Source organism: Xenopus laevis, chromosome 9_10S (assembly GCF_017654675.1).
Source record: "Xenopus laevis strain J_2021 chromosome 9_10S, Xenopus_laevis_v10.1, whole genome shotgun sequence".
NCBI classification, from domain to species: Eukaryota; Metazoa; Chordata; class Amphibia; order Anura; family Pipidae; genus Xenopus; species Xenopus laevis.
Genome location: NC_054388.1, coordinates 3,830,683 through 3,851,099, shown reverse-complemented (window position 1 = coordinate 3,851,099; position 20,417 = coordinate 3,830,683). Strand labels below are relative to the sequence as shown.

At 40.7% G+C, this 20,417-nt stretch overlaps 1 protein-coding gene across 2 annotated transcripts in view; it reads right to left on the bottom strand.

Moving 5' to 3' along the window:
- Positions 1 to 11,456: 11,456 nt before the first annotated feature.
- The window catches only part of uqcc1.S (ubiquinol-cytochrome c reductase complex assembly factor 1 S homeolog), a 52,561-nt gene continuing 43,600 nt past the window's right edge, over positions 11,457 to 20,417 (bottom strand). Inside the window, exon 10 of one of the 2 annotated variants that reach the window (XM_018237329.2) lies at positions 11,457 to 13,138. In XM_018237329.2, coding sequence (XP_018092818.2) covers positions 13,004 to 13,138 — 135 coding nt within the window. In that variant the 3' untranslated portion in view covers positions 11,457 to 13,003. 2 annotated transcript variants of the gene reach the window in all.

The window sequence follows — 20,417 nt, the reverse complement described above, 5'->3', positions numbered from 1 at the left end:
TCGGCCCTTTTCCCACAATACACGCACTGAATATTGTATGAAATTTTTTGTACAACAATTATCTTTAGCATTTGACCTTATTATGAGTCTTTCAAAAAGTTTCTCCAGAAAGGAGGGATTAAATACGAAAAGCCTAAAAAAACCTTCTTTAGCTTGTTGAGCCATTAAATATCCATGATTAACTATGTTTTAAAACAACTGATCTCCAGCCTTGACCAGTAACTGACTGTGTACGGTGTGTAAGTTTAAAAGTGCCTTGACTTCAAGTCGTACAAGTCTTGACTTCAAGTAGAGAAGTTGCTGCCATGTTTGGAATACATTGGCGACATGGCTTCATACTGGCACTAGTTTGTAATTTTTATTTGAGTGTAGCTCCTGTCGTCCAAGGATCTCCAGTCTAAACTGTAACATATTTTTACAAATTCCAGTACGGTGATAAAATAGAGCATGATTATCAAGCTTCTTTTCCCTTGTGCCCTCAATTGTGCAGTAAGGACCTTACATTTGCTGAATGTTCCAATTATAAACTCATATCTCCTGTTCTCGGCAGACACGCAACCTATTTAGTTGATATGGGCCAGCAACATACATTAGCTGAGGATTTAGGTCAAGCTGAGTTTGCTGAAAGTATTTCAGTACTTGTTAGATACATGTCATCTCCTCACCATTACGGCCTAATGATCGACTGGAAAAGAATTGTTCTAGCCACAGCATGTCAAATATATGAGATTAACTAACTCATTTTTCAGCATCTACATTGTAGTTTAAGAGGTTTTAGGCCTTGTCATGAATAGAGCTAATTAAAAAAAGGGTGTCTGATGCTTTATTTTCAGGTTAATCAGTCTCATATGTCATCAAGCTTCTAGTGCTGTTCTGTTATCTAGTTAATTTGAGTTGAATAAATTCCATCCCCAACAAATGACACCCAGTGCACATACAGTATATACACATTGATACACTCACGTATCCAGTATAAAAATATATGTGACCATACCTATACTTAACTAACTGTGGCTCTTGAAATGACTATATAGCTTTGGATATTATTCTTCTCCAAGTCACCCAAGCCTTTCGTAAAGGTACCAATAGAATCTTCCATTAAAGCATCATGCCCACCACATGAAGAACCACCTTTGCTGCTTCAAATTATAGTTTGATCTTTTCTATATGAGTTTTTGAGACATGGTCACTTGGCTTCCACTGAAAGCTTTCCATTTAAGTTATATCTGTGATAAGAGTCAAGAAGACCCACATCATGAGAAAGAGCCGGATAAACCCAACCATTAGTGATGTGCAGGTTGAGAAAACCTTGACCCAACCCAGCACCCGGCTTTCCCCCTCTTGTTATAGACCAACCGATGGCGTCACAAAAGGGGCATGACAGGCACCGTCCTATAAAGCCTGAAGCTGGCAGTGTAAGGTCTCAGGCAGAAGAGCTCAACCTGGACCCACCCGCAACCCACAAAAGGTGCGCAGAGGTTGGCCAGAGCCTACCCGACCTGTGGGCATCGGGCAGGCCCGCACATCACTTTCAGCCATGATCTAATTCAGTTTCAGTTCAGTTTGTGAAAGTCTTTTCTGGAACTCCCCTATACAGAGTTTTATCAGGAAACAACATTTACCCGAGCACATTCATTCTTGAAGACCATAAAATGAGAGGCCTTGCTCATCATGAACAGATGCCTTTTCCCATGGTGTGCCTTTTGTTGTTAGCACTTTTATTGCTTCCAATGCTCAAACTGAAACTAATTCACCTGCCTCAGTTGCACATTTCCACACGTGTGTGTAGAAATAGTTTATAGAATCACAAAATGAGACTCTTTCAAGCACTGGGGGAAATCCCCATCATTGGGACAGGAAATCTCAAGTCTCCATATGTTGTGAAATAGCTACAGGACTTAGAGATCAAGGGCAATGTGATTAATCCCAATTAGAGTTGCCCGAGCCCTATTCAAACCCTTCCTTGACCTCAATCCCTTGCCTGAGAATTGTCCTATAAGCTTGAACACTGTAGCTTGTCCCTAGTTCCTGCTCTTGCTCCTATGCCACCTAGTCTTGTCCCTTGCTCCTATACTGCCCAGTCTTGTCCCTTTGCCAATTCCATCCTGCTTTTCCATGTTGTGCCAACCCATTCTGATCCTGACGGGTAACAATCACTAGTCCATGCCTTAAGGCCCCACCACCCATCTAATCTCTTACAGTATCATGCCCTGAGATCTATGAGTATGTGCACGTGAGTTTGTCATTATCTTACACAATAGAGGAAACAATATATTTTGTTTTGCATAAACATATCAAAGCTTTGAACTCTCGTACTTGTTTCATGGTACAGGTATGGGACCTGTTATCAAGAATGCTTAGGACCTGGGGCTTCCCGGATCACAGATCTTTCCATAATTTGGATTGCCTTAAATCTATTAGAAAATCATTAAACATTAAATAAAGCCAATAGTCTGGTTTTGCTTCCTATAAGGATTCATTATATCTTAGTTGGGATCAAGTACAAGTGACTGTTTTATTATTACACAGAAAAAGAAGATCATTTTTAAAAATGTGGATTTTTTGGATAAAATAGAGCCAATGGGAGACGACCTTTCCATAATTCGGGATAACGGGTTTCCGGATAACGGATCCTATGTATTTTGTCACAGTTTGCCACAATTCTGATGTTTTGAGTGCACTCAGTTAGGTCAACATTCCACCGTAATCAATGATTCTGAATGAGGTAGATGCAGGAACTAGGAACTGCAATGGGTCTAAATTGTAAAGGCCTATAGCCCTTGCAACGACCCACTCTCTAAATGGACCACCCTGCCAAATTGTTCCAAGCTTGTACGGCCTTCTTGCATACTGCCATGACAACAGGACAAGTGCAACCAGTTGCCGAACAAACTCAGCAGTCTGCCTTTCTTCCAGCGCATTTTCTAAATCAACTGCTCATTGTCTTTTGTCTTGGAGGGATAAAAGCTCAGCTAATGCTCGCTCAACTAGAATTTCTTCCAACTCTCACTCCTTATCTTCATTTGTGTTACATTAAAATATGGAGAGAAACTCAACTCAAGTGGCAACAGTAATTGAACGATGAACATAACTCTCCACTCCCACGCAGTTTCGGATCATGTGTGGACCGCCATTTTTGTCCGGCAGAGATTGGTCGTTTGGTTTGATGATTCATACGATCGGATCTTTGCGTCTATGACCAGCTTTAGCATTGGGGTGCGCCCTACACCCTGACATAACTGTGCTGCCTTGTCGGATATTCATGTGCTCTGCTAATCTCACCCAAGTGAAGGCACTTCCACAAAACACACCTGCCTAACAAAGCCGTTACTCTTCATTGACAGAGAACAAAGACCAAGTTCTGGTTATGGCGTGTGAGAATGGCGGGATATTTTTACTGACTTGATTGTTGGTTCTGTTTCCATTTTTTTTTTGGTGCCTTATATAACTTTGTTTTTCCAGCAATGTTGTGAGACAGGTTCACACTGGATGAATGATCAGCAAATAAGTAAGCCACTTTGCAACGTTGTCTTAAAGCAACACATACTGTATATTTTTTTTAACAAACGTGTGAAAGTGCCCAAGGAAATTTGGGTCACAGAAGATATAAGGATGGGATATTTGATCATTTTCAAAGAGATATACCTTGGGGGGAATGGTTATGTTGAGCATTCCAGAATGCTGCAGTTCCCTAAACCAACCATAATTCAGGTTAACCGAGGGGGATTCCAGTAGGGGGAACCCTACACCTCTTGAAAAAACAGAGATGGGCAGGATGGTCATGGGTATATAAATGATGACTCAATGAGCCTTCTTCATTAATATACCTGTGCATGGCCCGCCCATCTTTGATGTCACTTGAGGGGGTGGGGCATGTAAGACGTGAGTATATAAATAAGCCAACAGAAGGTAGCTGGCAGGGGTAGATTGTGGCATGGGAAGGTGGGGTAGTCCTCGGCTAGAGTTGGGCTCTCCAACCACCTGTGATCCAAAGAAGTCTTTCACATTTATAGGTATGGCATCTATTTTCCAGAGTGGAGTTTTCTGGATAAGCACCATGCACTTGTCTACTAAAAACACGACAAATAGAATTGTTTTTGCCATCAACATTGATTCATGCAGCTTAGTTATTATAAGCTACAACGTTCTGTCCTACTATTAATGAGCAAAAATCAATCATTTGGGAGCATGGGTTTCTGGACAATGGATCCCATGGCGTTTGGGAAGGAGGTTTAGAGATGTCAAAGGAGATCTAAGATATGGCTCCATCCTGACCTACAATATTGCTCTCCATTGTATCCAAGCTGAGCATAGATGAACACAATGAGATTCATCTTCTCTTTGTTGCATTTGAATGGTTCCTCCACCAACCAGATATATTTCTCACTCTGTGAAAGTGCATGTACTTATTGGGGGTTGACCTGCTTAAAACTAGGAAAAACCTGTTAGGCCTGCCATTTGCACAGACGGGGCAGAATTCATAACAAAAATAGCCAGAAGGTTACAACAAGTCTTATTGCACAATAGAACAAATTGCTTGAAATATTTCCTCCTATTACAACACGAGATGCCGGACTTGTCTACATAGAAATGTCTCAAGTGCCCGACATGGGCCTCCTGACCTGAGTGTGGATCAGGCCTGGATTACACACATTCACTTTCAGATATAAAAGAAAGAAATCATTATCATATGACTCTGTTGCCAGTGTATATTTATGTAGATATTCCAGAAAAGCCAAAGCAATGATGGAATCAGCAGCAGAACCCAGAGACCACGTGAGATTGTAGAAAACTCCCTTCTGCTTTATTTGTTGTAGTGGTAGATTTCAGGCACAAGAGGGAACCCTCTCTTCAATAACCAAATCTTGACCCAATGTGGGACATTCACTAAGATTCTTTATTGCGCCAGCGTCCACTTCGCCGCGCTTCGCCAGGCGTATTTTCGCCAGGGCTACGCAAATTCACTCAAATTCAGGGGGGAAGGAGGGTAGCCCCAAAAGACAATTTCGATCTTTTTCAGCCTATCACCCATAAAAAAGGAAAAAACGCCAGGGTTTTTTAGGACTTAGAAAATTTTTTAACTTTTTTTGAAGTAATCCCTATCTACTCTATTGCACTTCGCGTGGTCTGAGGTGGCGAAGGAAGTCTGACGTAAAAGGTAGTGTTCAGAATCATTCGCGCGTTAGTGAATTTGCGTAGTTACTGTACGTCCTTTGCGCAAATTCGCCAGGCGTAAGGGTGCGAAGTAACACTGGCGAATTTACGCTAGCGTTAGGCGCTTCGGCGTTTAGTGAATTTGCCCCATTGTCGGATGATTTAGCTAATTCCCAATGCCCCCCAGTTCTTTAGTATTTTTCAGACCTGCATTTGTCATTTTTTTTTATGCTTTTTATGATTTGTATTGAAAAATTGTTTTTAAAATTTGCCAAAGAAATGCTCTTTAGTTGAAGTACATTATGGGGTTTTCTGCAGTGGCATGAAACACACGGGAGAGGACCATATACTGTACATCTATTTATATCATATATCTGACACAAACTTAACTCCGAACTAATCTAATCCTTACATCCAGGTGAGATCAAAGAGGCCCAACGTAGGGGCAGATTTACTAAATTTACGCTATCCACTTTTCGCCAGAAATCCCATCCGCAGGGACATCGACAATTCACTAACAGGTGCAGGCGTCAATCCGCTAGTGAAAGAGACCATATATATAGTTCGTTTGCACTCTATCGCCATCCAACTTCACTCTGGCGAAGGTCGTTACTCCGGAAATTCAGTAAAGTGCGGATTTTACGCCAGATTCGACTTCGCCACCTCAGACAAGTCGAATTGCTAAAAAGCAGCTAGATCTTCCTCAATCTTCTGTCACTTACATCATATCCTGTCTGCCGGAAATACATTAAAGTTTAGAAAAACGCTGGCGACTTTTCCTTTTTTAAGCGGGATTGCCTGCAAAAGTCCTAACAAATTTTTTTTGGGTAACCGGTATCATTTCATAACATTTGGAACATTCATTTTACAGTGGGCTCATGTGTAGGGCATTATATAAATTCTCTTGTCTTTATTAAGGTTTCCTGGACTTTTGTAATTAAAAGTGGTAACATTTATAATGAAGACGTCCATACGACTTTAAATTACCCGCCGTATGCAAATTGACCTAAGATCACTAGCGAATCTTCACTAGGCACAAACGAACGCTAGCGCATCTTCGCTATGAAATGTTCGCACTGCCGAAGTAACGGTATCGAAAAGTCGCCAGCGTTCGTTGCCCAGGATACGGAAATACTGAAGAAGGCACCGATGAGCTCTGCTGCACTACTCTGCATGGAGAGGTCTGTGTGACTTTCTCTGATACTTTTCTTAATAGTGGACTATGCAGAGGAGAATGCAGGGTGAATGGGGGCTATTAGATGGGGACTCTCTTTAGGAGAGGGGTTAAGTTCTCCTTTAAAGCTTTAAGACAAGTGGTCATAATGTGTATGACAAGCAAAGGACCACTATAAGGGTCAGGGCACACGCTCAGATTCGGGGAGATTAGTTGCCCTGAGACAAATCTCTTCTTCGGGGTGACTAATCTCCTCTAACTGCCTCCCACCGGCTAGAATGTAAATCTCCGGCAGGATAGCACTCAGATCGCTTTGTTTTCCGAAGTCGCCCCGAAGTTGACTCACGAGGCAGTTCTGGGAGATTAGTCACCCCGAAGAAGAGGAGATTTGTTATCAGACGACTAATCTCTCATGAGCCCTGACCCTAACTCCACGTTTTCTTATCATCCCCCCACAGCTCTCCTGTTGCATTATAATCCCCTTACAAGATGTCAGAATGAAACCCTAAACTGGGACTTAAATTATACTTTTAATATAAAGAGATATAAAAAAAACGATGCCAGTAGGGATAATCTTCTGTATTAAAGAAAACGCTGGCACTTTAAAATTGGGATGGATACTGAGCTGGGATGGGGGTCTTATATTCAAGTAACCTTTTAATATTATTTTACCTTAAGTGACCTCCAGAAGATGGAGCGTCCAAAACTGATAACAAGTCATATCTTTGTATCATCCTCCGTCAAAGAGCTCCTTGTCACTTCCCATTAATATTCCTTGAAAAAAATCGAAAAACTTCCCTTTGCGCCAGCTTGAGAGCTGTTATTTTCCCCTGTGCCGACCGCAAAGAGCAATTTGCCCCCCGTTCCAACCTTAAATATAGATCCTGTTTTTACAAGGTTTAGCAGTTTTGCAACCGTGATGTGGTTTTGCCAGTTTGAATTCTTCCATATTTTTCCTTGACGTTGTCACCTTGGAGACAAACACAACGCAGGAAACATCTAAAAGGAAAGATTTGGAATACAAAATACAGCAACCACTTGTTTAAGCCCTGTAAATTTATTGTTGTATTCCTTAAAGCGACACTGGGAGAAAATAAATTACACATTTTTATATGAATTTTAACGAAGCCAAGGCCCTTGCACATTCATTTTTCCATATATTATAGGAATGGCAAGATCCACATCTCAAAGTTTATTTTGGTACCGGTATACTTCTCTCCCATTAAAAAGAAATTAATCAGCAAATTCCTCCACAGCTAAGCCCCCTTTATGTAAATAGAATCCAGCTGTAATTCATTACAAGGTGATATTGTCTCACGTAAGTGGTTTCTGTGGCCCTCACTTTGCAACAAAAGCATCTAAAGTCAACCGAGAAAGCTCTGTTTGCTTTGTAATGTTGTTATAGAAGTGGAATATACCTCACACTTATAAAGTTCCTTTATAGGACTCATTTTATACCAAGTTAAAGTGAGGAAGTTGGCCTTAAAAAACAGAAGGAACTAAATGGCTTTTTTTTTTTACTTCGCCGGGAAACGGACCCCGTCTCCGGCGAGAAAAGTTGGCAGCTGAGAAACGTTCTCAAGAATGAGGTTCTTTAGAATAACACGGGAGACGGAGAGGAGAGTTTTGTCGGCTTTGATAAGGTTAGGCCGCGGAGCTTGAAATTTGACAAAACGTATGGGATATATTCAATAATTTACTGGTTGGAAAGTCTAGAGGTGTGTAGGAAACTATGACGTTATTATTTAATAGAGGACTAAAGGCCAAAAAAGTATTAAGAAAGGAAAGCTACAACTTTAAACCTCATTTATGGGACGACATGCACAAAGCAGCCTGTTTTTTTGTAGAATGTTAGAATGGAGCACAAAGATCTTTGTCTTTGGGACACCAAGGCCTTCAAAAGTCCTCAACTGTCAGTACAATTGTTCACGTCATCCAACAACACTGCACAGAACATTGCCCCAGGAACGGGCTCAATAGAGTGCTCAACTTTTGTGCTGTTGCTCGTCAACCCGGGGCAAAGCTAAATGTTTTGGATTTCTGTACCAGCCTCTAAAGCTGGCCATAGACGCAAAGATCCGATCGTACGAATCAACGTACGATCGGACTTTCCCATCTCCCGACCCTCCACACCACTAACCATTCAGATCAAAGTCTTACCATTCTGATCAAATAAAGTAGTAAAAGAACAGATGAGCCGATGTTCTGCCCCTGACAGCAATCGTACGATAGTTATGTCCAACCAAAGCTAGTGACAGTCTCCCACTGAAAATCGTACGATCGGCAATACACGCAGAGATATTATCGGCAGCCGACAGAAATTTTCTAACCTCTCCGATCGACCAAACGACTGATCTCAGCCGGACGAAAAATGACGGGACTCTCCACACACGGTCCGAAAATCGTACGTATCCACGATTCGTACGATCAGATCGTTGCGTCTATGGCCAGCTTAAGGCACTGTGGCATAGCAAGAACTAAGAGGCCTGGTAGGAAATTATTTACAGCGAAGAATAAATAAATGGTGTAAAGTGTTAACAATAGGTTGCAGAAAGAACAACATCTAAGATCTAAAAAGTTGCTGATTTTTCAACAATAATTTGCCTTCCTATTTTGCAGACCTTCCACCTTGGAGAACAGAAGACAGTAGGGTAGAAGCTTAAACATTTTCAGATTTTTTTTCAACAATAATTTGTGTTTCTTTATTGCTAACCTTCGCAATTTTGGAGAGTAAACAAATGGGAAGATGTTGAGTCGTAGGCGGTGGAAAGACTAACATCGATCTAAGATCTAAACATTTTCAGATTTTTTTTAACAATATTTTGCCTTTTGATTTTGCAGACCTTCCACCTTGGAGAGTAGAAGACAGTAAGGTAGAAGCTTGAAAATGTTCAGATTTTTTTTCAACAATAATTAGTGTTTCTTTATTGCCAACCTTCACAATCTTGGAGAGTAAATAAATGGGAAGATGTTGAGTTGTAGGCTGCGGAAAGAATTAGAATTAATGCCTATGAATAAGTGCCTGTGGGTGCGAAACGCGTAAGGTGGAGCATCAATTGGTCTGTATGCCTACTTTTTAATATTTATGCTAAATAAAGAGTGATTTTTTAACTTTGAGAGTATTGACTGGGAATATATTTTTGGTCTTTTTGATTTGGGTGCCCTTTGGAGTTGGGGGCTATATCCCAGCATTTCTGGCCCTTTTTTTGACAGGCCCATATAGATTGCAGCAGTTGAATAAGAAGTGTATTGCAGAAAGAATAACATCGATCTAAGATCTAAAAAAAATTGCAGATTTTTTAACAATATTTTGCCTTTTGATTTGCATTTCTTCTACCTTCAAGAGTAGAAGACAGAAGAACAGACTTAAAAGATTATTCAACAATTTGTGTTTCTTTATTGCCAACCTTCACAATATTAGAGAGTAAATGTTAAGCTGTAGGCTTCGGAAAGAAAAACATCTATGTCATCGAATATCTAAAAATTTGCAGATTTTCCAACAATATTTTGCCTATTTTGCAGATCGTTAACCTAAGAAAGTAGAATACAGAAGGATAGAAAATGTTCTTGCACCAAAGATTATTTATCAATATATTGACCTAACATCTAAAAAGTTGCAGCTTTTTTTCCACCCTTCCTTCAGCGTTTCAGTTCAGTCTTATTATTAAGCAACATTTTAAGTTCGAGTCAGAAAATTTCCAAATGAAGAAAGTGATACGATGGCGTGGAATTACCGAATAAAAGCAACGAGTGCACTGACCAATGAAAGATAACGCTGGGACTCCGAAATCTGCCCAAGAAAACATTTTACAGGCAACTTTTGACTTCAGGATGTTAGCTTCTTCAGTGATTGTGTTTAATTTAAATTGCGCGTTGCCACAGTAATTACCATTATTACGCAAGCTGTTTCATGCAATAGTAATACTGGTATGCTGAGTACGGATGAACATGTTTATTGTTGCCGAGATTGGAAGGTCTCCAAGATCAGTTAAAAAAAGTGCTGACTGGTTTTTGGTGCACAACTGCATTTATACCTTGAACAAAATGAATTTGCTTCTTTTAAATATTTTTCTTCTAGGAGTTTGTTTAGATTTGTGCAATTTTAAAGGTTTTTTTATCTATTTGGAATAATCTCACATAAAAAAAAACTTGAATATTTGCCTATTAATTAAAAAATCTGAATATAAAAACCTTAATTGAGTAACATTGTGGAAAAATAACAGAATACCTAGATTTTGTAGTTTGCAAATTCAAAAAGCTTGAATTAAAAAACAAACCAATGACTTGACTACAAGAACTTGGCAGCTTTTAGATGCCGAATTTTTCAATTGGAGTTTATTTTTTTTGTGCCACTACTTCTGTTCCACTTTCTCTTGTAAAATGTGTACTGACGTACAGGAACCCTTAAAGGCAGCGGTGGCTTCAGGATTCCCACAGCAATCTTGGTAACTTTGGTGAAATGGCACGTGGAATTCTGTGCATCAATTTGCAGAGGCATGGACAAGATGTGCAGGTTCATTTTCATGTAATTACTAAATTCTGATATAATAAATGTTTGAACGTAGGAGAACAAATAAGCAGTTCAAGTAAAGGTCCAGGTGATGTTTGTTTGAAGAGTCCCAACCACTTTCTTCTGCATTGTCTATTCTATTATACCTGGGGTCCCCAACCCGTGAGCCACATTCAAATGTAAAAAACGTTGGGGAGCAACACAAGCATGAAAACAGTTCCAGGGCATGCCAAATTAGGGCGGTGGTTGGCTGTTTAGAAGCATCTATGTGGATTGACAGCCTACAGGAGGCTCGTTTTGGCAGTAAACATGGTTTTATGCAACAAAGACTTGTCTCCAAGCCAAGAATTCAAAAATAAGCACCTGCTTTGAGGCCACTGGGAGCAACATCTAAGAGGCTGGTGAGCAACATGTTGCTCGTGAGCCACTGGTTGGGAAACACTGCTATTATACAATTACAATGTAGATTTACTTTTACCCATCAACATTGCATAACCAGACTAGGTTAGAGAGAACTTTTCTTCACGACTAGGCCATGCATTGGGCCAAATAATACAAACTGGGACAGGCAAACTGGGTTCAAGCCAAAAGGGCAGATCTGCATGGACACATGGACTGTTTAACATGAATATATATTTATTTCAGCATTACAAACAATAATGCAATGAAAGTAAAACACTAGTTAGCATTAACAGGGAAGAGAATGCCTTTAATGTTTGTAATTATCATTATGACCCATGATAAAACTTAAGTTTCCTCAACCACTTTGTGCTCAAAAAGTAAAAGTTTTAAGAAAAGGCTAAGGGCCACAGTGTTAGAGTAGATAATATACAGGTAGAACATGATGGAGATGCTGCAAGTTAGTTTAGGAGAATCAATGCCCTAAAGAAAGTGCTGGAATATATATGCGGCAAATAGTTCTTTAAAAAGAGAGGAACTGCCTCTCTCCAAGGTGCGGTCTACAGAAGAACATCTTAAAGTCTGTTCACAGTTCCCATAGCTAAACGTTGCTCAACAGCAAGATGCCCCCTGACACTTTTATCAAGGAATTTTTGATCCTCAGCATTCTTCAGAACTGGTTTGAGAAGTGATAACCCCAATGTAAATCAAAGCCATTCAATGTGCAGCCATTGAGATGTCACTGACCTACAAATGCCAAGACTGTTGGATGGCCTTCGGTCTCCAGTGGATGCTGTTCTACATCAACAACATATATAAGGCTGCAGATTAGAGTTTGACTAAAAAAACAACCCCAACTGCAATGTCATACTTCTGTCATGGACATTTGGTGGCCAGCAAGATACCTCTAAGCCTGGGGACCGGGGGAAAGGCCCTCCCAAAACCAGCCTTCATCTTCCTCAGCAGCAAACTGAATACTAGTATTTTTTTTCCAAGATTCTAAAAAATTATACATAAAAGAGGGTGAAATATCCATAAAATGAGATTAAGGCTTCAAAATATTGCATGTTTAATGACTTTTGGCACGTGGGAGATACAGAAATAAAACGTTCTATTGTATGTACGAAATGGGGTCCTATCTATCAAAGAATGAATGCAATACACAAGACGAACTGTGATGAACCGTCTCTTCAGTTCTTAAAAACACATGTATATCTCCAATCCTTGATTAATCAAGTTCAGAAAAAGTAGAAACATACAAAAAAAAGGTTAACCTACACACAAGCTGACCCCCATATTTGTAGAACTGGTGCAACTGGTACCGACCAATCAGACACCTGTTTTCGTTATTCTAACTGCACTCAGCAGATCAAAGCAAATTACCGACTGCTGTACCTTCCTACCTGTGTGGAAGAACTAGAACAGGAAAATAAAAATAGACACCAAAGGATTCTATGACATTTTGTTATATTCCGACTAAAAAGACAGAAACAGAGATGTAGCTGTGAGTTTGGTATCGGTCAACTTGTTCAATCCAAGAAGGGCAAAGAATGGTTGTATTGCACAGTATAATTCAACTAATGGCGTAATAATGATTGCGTCAGCGCCATTTGCATGTACAGTAATTCCCTGAATATATCTATGTAAACTAATTCACTCCGAAAACTCTTTTCACATTCTGTATCATCTGACATAAACCAGGGTGGATGACCCACTCGCTTATCTTCTCTCGTGGCATCCAACGTTATGAAGTCCCCTGGGGCGATTTAAAGTCCTTCATCGTTATACGTCGGTGTTGACGGTTTCAGAATGCTCTGAGCATCTTTTTCCACCAGAGGGCGCCAGACCACTTCACCAGTCAACAGAAGGTCTTCTCCATCGAGAGTATCCAGGAACTGCACCTGAAATACAAAGCAGATTATTGCAATGGCTGGATTATTGGCCCGGGGTTTATGTTTAATAAGTCAGCCAGTTCAAATAATCAGTTATTCATCAAACAAATAATCAGACCCAGTTCTGGCCGGTGCGGAGTCAAATAGAGCAATACAGAGTTTCCAGGAATAGCGGAACCGATTATCGAGGGGAAGTTGCACGGCAGGTTAATGCACCGTGAATAGAGGCTGTATAACAGGAATTAAAGCAAGTACTTCTATGCAGGTAAAAGTTGTGGAGACAAGCATAAGCCTCATTATAACAACAAGCAAAATAATGAAATCCACATGAGACATTTAACCACTTGCCTACCATAGATCATAACATTTATGGTGCTAACTGTCAGGTACTGAACTGCCAGCATCTTTTCGATTCTACATTTTCCTTTGATTTACCCTTCCAGGCACCATGTTGCACTACAAATGTCTACAATTCCTAGCAGACAAAGGGTAAAAGGAACACAAATACCAATATTTGCAATTTTCCCAAATGATGGATGTGGCACCATCAACCGGCTTCTGAGGTTTTCAGCTGTCCGGTGGACCAGTCCATTCTGGCATAAAAAGAACAACCTTTACTTTCCTAAACTGAGTACACGGAAAATTGGCTGTGGAAAACCTTGCTGTGAGTAAAACACAGTCAAATACCCGTGTGAAGTTCCACTGGATATCATGGTCTGTTCTTCTTGAGTAAATTCCCACAATATGGGGCTTAATATGTAATTCAATGATGTTAAGAAGGTTGGGTGAGGACACTTACAAAGAGGTGTGGAATATCTACAAAAATCTAACTGAAGACAGTAGTTGCTGGTACAGATATACCAGAAGGACCAGCATAGAGAGCTTGCACCATCACCAACCCACTGTATGAGTTATCATCCAACTGGTTGTGCTCTATGTCTCTGTTTCAGCTATTTCCTTGAGCTCCTGAATTGAAGGACACCTGACAAGTTCTCTGCAGTGTGGCTACAAGTCGTCTTCTTTGGGGATACGAGATATGTCAATGTCTATCTGTGAAACTTTAAACACTTGGACACCAATACTAAATTCAAAGGTTCAGACCTACTATAATATAGCTTTTATTTTTATGCTTTTAATATATGTCCAATGCCTCTCAAAATGTCATCACCTGGATCGAAATAGAACAGCAATCTACAGCCACACATCTGCTTCACCTGCCATGGATAGACAAATTACATCGTAGGATAATACATAACTCTCATCCTCTACTTAACAGCACATTAACAGTATGGGATAGGGCCTACAAAAGTTCAAATATCACAGCTTGGCCTTCACCATTAACCCCAATTACAAACAACCCTGCATTCCCTGCTGCAATTCACTCCACTGAATTCAAGGAATGGCTTGTGGATGGACATCTACAGTTTTTCCATCTACTCGACAATGGGCGATTAGCTGATTTACCACTTCTCCGGACGGCTAGACCTACGGCAGTTTTACAGGATTACCAATATTGCCAGATACGACACTTCTACGGGTATTTAGGCGGATCTAATAAGTTGGGTAGGCCTCTCACCCCGTTTGAAAGGATTTGTAGTAGTGCAAAACCACCAAAACATATTATATCTGCCCTATACAATATGCTTGACAGTGATAACAAGAAAGATCAATTAACCTTTCTACTAGCCTGGGAACATGACTTGGATATAGAAATACCAGAAAACTCATACAAAGATCTGATTAGAAACATGATATATAGCTCACGATGTTGCAAGATACTGTACAGGAGCTTAATTATAAAATCTTGAGCAGATGGTATTACACTCCAGCCCGACTACACAAGATATATTCAGCTACAAGCAATATATGCTGGAGATGCAAAAGGGAAGTAGGAACGCTAATGCACACTTTTTGGAGCTGCCCTGACCTCTCAAGCTTTTGGTCAACAATCATACATGCTTGCTCCCAGATCCTAGGCAGAGATGTACCAGCCTCTCCGGCACGCACGCTGCTTTTCTGGGATGAGGAATCCAAGGAAGGGGTCCCGGACTTCGTACTGGAAAGACATTTACTTAATGCGGCCAAAATTCTTATCCCTAGGATGTGGAAATCCTCCACTCCTCCAACTACTAAAAATTGGATAGATAAAGTTAACGAAATTGCCAAGTTTGAGGAACTTTCTACAGTCTTCGGCAATCACTACTCAAAGTATAGGGACACTTGGCTCAGATGGTTCCTGTATAAAGATTCGTCTGAATACAAACAATTAGTAAGCCCATAACACACTCATTTAACTCCTGAAATAACAACATACATTTACAAGAGACCCCTCTCCTAGACTAGGCATTCCTAGTCCCTTCCCTTTTGACATGATTATCCATTCTTATATCTCTTGTATTGAATTGCTGTGCCTACATAGATTAGTACTTCAAACTATTTGCTGTGGATTTTTATGCTGATGTTCGTGGTTCAAGACTAATACAATGTATTGATGGCATGTACTGCTTTTACTGCACCCCCCCCCCCTTTTTCTTTTCTGTACCCCTGGATTTATTTTACAAATTTAATAAAAAATAATTTACAAAAAAAAAAATGTCATCACCAGGATCACATGGTACCTACCATGTGATGGAATTTAACAATTGCTTCTAACATATCCCTGAACCCTATAAAAAACTTCTGCACATCAGTTACTGGAACCTCAAAACATCTGCTGCAGATATGTCTAACCCTCACAAAACCTCTTGGACATCATGTCTGGAATGTCCCAACTCTTCTGAGATAAAGCAACACCCCTCAGCTCTACGTGAAACAAACCATGTTGCTGCTGTGGCCATTTTCACTATAATTTGGCTGAAGAACCAAGCCACAAGTTGACTTAAAGCGATCTTTCCCAATGAGGTGTTTTTGTGCAGAGTATCCTTTGTAAAATCCTGGAAATTACAGGAGGAAGAAGGGGGCTCTAAAATTATTTTTTAAAGTATATAATGCATGTTATTAAATTACACGATAGGTTTTTGTTGTTTATGAGGGATGTCCAACTTTCTGTTCTTGAGTTACCGCTTTTAGCACCTTCAGTTTTCCAGGGGTGTTAAGAGTTTCTTTTAGAGGGCTGTGGAGTAGGCATCCATGATTTACTAAGCTTTGCTTTATGGAGGGGGGGGTGCTATGCTGGGTCCATTCTCTATCACAAGCTCTGCTGCTTTCCATTCACCTTTGCTTTACCTGCCAAACATCACACTAGTGAGGATTTATATCAACAAACCCTGTCCCTGTTATATTTATTTTTTAGGAGATCTGAGCGCTTTCCTTTGGAAAACAGGGTGTAGATCAAGACATATGAAATCAAAATTTTAGTAGGTTTTGCTAATTTGTAGTCAACCTCACCAATCATTAGCATCAGACCTCAAACAGTGAGCCTACAGAGTTCTCCTGTCAAGTCACCACTTTCTACTATACTGACATAGCCCAATATTGTTCAGCTTTTTCCACTTTCATGGATTCGGTTTCCTGGATCTTGACACTCTATCCCAATGTCTGTTTAACTGTGTAGCAATGGTTGATGAGTACATATAACAACATACACTAATGTGCCATTCAATACATGGCGATATTTTGTTAATTGTAAACGTTAAAGCGGGGACCCTGTTCCACTAATATATAACTTCATATGATACACAGCCTTCAGGGCAGTTTGGCCGGACTACATTGACATCAGTTGCTGGTCTTACATAGATAGAATTGATGAAATCTTCATTTTATCAAATGTGTTTTATAAGTATCCCATAAAATTTGGATACAAACAGCCACACTACAGGTATAGTAGGGAGAGATGGTGTCTATAGTAACAGTGGATAATAGTCTCTGGGAAGGGAGTGTGACTGTGGGATAGCAGGTATAGTAGGGAGAGATGGTGTCTATAGTAACAGTGGATAATAGTCTCTGGGAAGGGAGTGTGACTGTGGGATAGCAGGTATAGTAGGAAGAGATGTGTCTATAGTAACAGTGGATAATAGTCTCTGGGAAGGGAATGTGACTGTGGGATAGCAGGTATAGTAGGGAGAGATGGTGTCTATAGTAACAGTGGGATAATAGTCTCTGGGAAGGGAGTGTGACTGTGGGATAGCAGGTATAGTAGGGAGAGATAGTGCCTATAGTAACAGTGGAGAATAGTTTCTGGGAAGGGATTGTGGCTGCTGGATAGAAGGTGTAGTAGGGAGAGATGGTGCCTATAGTAACAGTGGATAATAGTCTCTGGGAAGGGAGCGTGACTGTGGGATACCAGGTATAGTAGGGAGAGATGGTGTCTAGAGTAACAGTGAGATAATAGTCTCTGGGAAGGGAGTGTGACTGTGGGATACCAGGTATAGTAGGGAGAGATGGTGCCTATAGTAACAGTGGATAATAGTCTCTGGGAAGGGAGTGTGACTGTGGGATAGCAGGTATAGTAGGGAGAGATGGTGTCTATAGTAACAGTGGATAATAGTCTCTGGGAAGGGAGTGTGACTGTGGGATAGCAGGTATAGTAGGGAGAGATGGTGTCTATAGTAACAGTGGATAATAGTCTCTGGGAAGGGAGTGTGACTGTGGGATAGCAGGTATAGTAGGGAGAGATGGTGTCTATAGTAACAGTGGATAATAGTCTCTGGGAAGGGAGTGTGACTGTGGGATAGCAGGTATAGTAGGGAGAGATGGTGCCTATAGTAACAGTGGATAATAGTCTCTGGGAAGGGAGTGTGACTGTGGGATAGCAGGTATAGTAGGGAGAGATGGTGTCTATAGTAACAGTGGATAATAGTCTCTGGGAAGGGAGTGTGACTGTGGGATAGCAGGTATAGTAGGGAGAGATGGTGCCTATAGTAACAGTGGATAATAGTCTCTGGGAAGGGAGTGTGACTGTGGGATAGCAGGTATAGTAGGGAGAGATGGTGTCTATAGTAACAGTGGATAATAGTCTCTGGGAAGGGAGTGTGACTGTGGTATAGCAGGTATAGTAGGGAGAGATGGTGTCTATAGTAACAGTGGATAATAGTCTCTGGGAAGGGAGTGTGACTGTGGGATAGCAGGTATAGTAGGGAGAGATGGTGCCTATAGTAACAGTGGATAATAGTCTCTGGGAAGGGAGTGTGACTGTAGGATAGCAGGTATAGTAGGGAGAGATGGTGCCTATAGTAACAGTGGATAATAGTCTCTGGGAAGGGAGTGTGACTGTGGGATAGCAGGTATAGTAGGGAGAGATGGTGTCTATTGTAACAGTGGATAATAGTCTCTGGGAAGGGAGTGTGACTGTGGAATAGCAGGTATAGTAGGGAGAGATGGTGTCTATAGTAACAGTGGATAATAGTCTCTGGGAAGGGAGTGTGACTGTGGGATAGCAGGTATAGTAGGGAGAGATGTAACTTCAGAAGTTGATGTCTGGATATAGACAGAGTAACTTCAGGGGTGGTCTAATGTCTCCAGTTGTGAATCTTTGGAGGTATGATGTAGTTCATGGCAAATCATTCATCAGCCCTTGTAATGATGGGGCAGAGAACAAAGAAAAGCTATAGGTTATGATCTTCAAAGGACATTGGTTCTAAGGTCTTATTTTTGTTCTGACAATCAGTGCTTGTCCAAAAAAAGTGTAATTTAGCCACCAAGCAAACAGTTACATTGGAATGGACAACCAATGCAGCAAACAGGCTGATGAAATGAATGATTGTGCCTTCAAGGAGAGGTTTACAACGGTGGGTAAGGAATTATTTCCTGCTGCTCTCAAATTTCAGTTCCTGAAAAGACTAAACAGCAACATTGTCCTTTATGATAAAAAAATACCAAACATAGAATTGTAGGTAACTGTAGGTATCTGGTTCCTGAAGGAGCCAACCCCACCGATCAGAGCAACGAGCTTGGCACTGGGGCGACCATATTCACTTCCAGTTATGGGAACGGTGGCTTCCGTGGCACACGAGGGTTAATGTCTACTCCAGAACTCCTTTCAACCGGTTATATCTTCACAAAATATCTACCAGAATCCTTTTAAAGAGAATGTAGTCATTTGGGAAAGGGATTACGTAACACGCAGGTGTTTTGCACAGCTAAACCCAACCACAGACGAACTTAGAAGAAAAGAAAAAAATCACTTGAGATTAAACATTAAGACATTCTTGAGAAACTGAAAGATTATTAAGCATGTCGCAACGGTGTTTATTTCACTTTACGGGCTTCGGTACAGCCATAAGACGGATAACGGAGAGGACACCGCGCTGAAAACCTTCATGTTTGCTCTCCGAGCCGTAATGGAAAGTAGCATGCGATGATTTTCCTTGTCCCTGTATACCTGGCGTGTCCATATACAAGTAATAAAAGAGAATCAGGTTTGGACAGAACCATAATATGAAATGCCCCGAGTGGGTAATTATAGCACATGCCAGGTCTATGTGTAATGGGTCTGAGCCGAAGTACAGAACTCCAGACTCCCCTGCACAATGGTTTGCTCAGCAACCTGCTTCATATTAAACGTGGATACAAGAAAGGCTTTATAATGTATTTCATTATTTGCTACCAGAATTTCTTGCACGTTTTATCTGTTCCTTTAAGGTTTTTTTTTTACTCTTTGGGAATCTGGTTAAAGGGATACTGTCATGGGGAAAAATTTTTTTTTCAAAATGAATCAGTTAATAGTGCTGCTCCAGCAGAATTCTGCACTGAAATCCATTTCTCAAAAGAGCAAACAGATTTTTTTATATTCAATTTTGAAATCTGACATGGGGCTAGACATATTGTCAATTTCCCAGCTGCCCCAAGTCATGTGACTTGTGCTCTGATAACCTTCAGTCACTCTTTACTGCTGTACTGCAAGTTGGAGTGATATCACCCCCCTCCTCTTTCCCCCCCAGCAGCCAAACAACAGAGCAATGGGAAGGTAACCAGATAGCAGCTCCCTAACACAAGATGACAGCTGCCTGGTAGATCTAAGAACAGCACTCAATAGTAAAATCCAGGTCCCACTGAGACACATTCAGTTACATTGAGAAGGAAAAACAGCAGCCTGCCAGAAAGCAGTTCTCTCCTAAAGTGCAGGCACAAGTCACATGACTTCGGGGCAGCTGGGAAATTGACAATATGTCTAGCCCCATGTCAGATTTCAAAATTGAATATAAAAAAAATCTGTTTGCCCTTTTGAGAAATGGATTTCAGTGCAGAATTCTGCTGGAGTAGCACTATTAACTGATGCGTTTTGAAAAAAAACATGTTTTCCGATGACAGGATCCCTTTAAGAAGTAAATAAGGTTTGAATGTCTCTGCT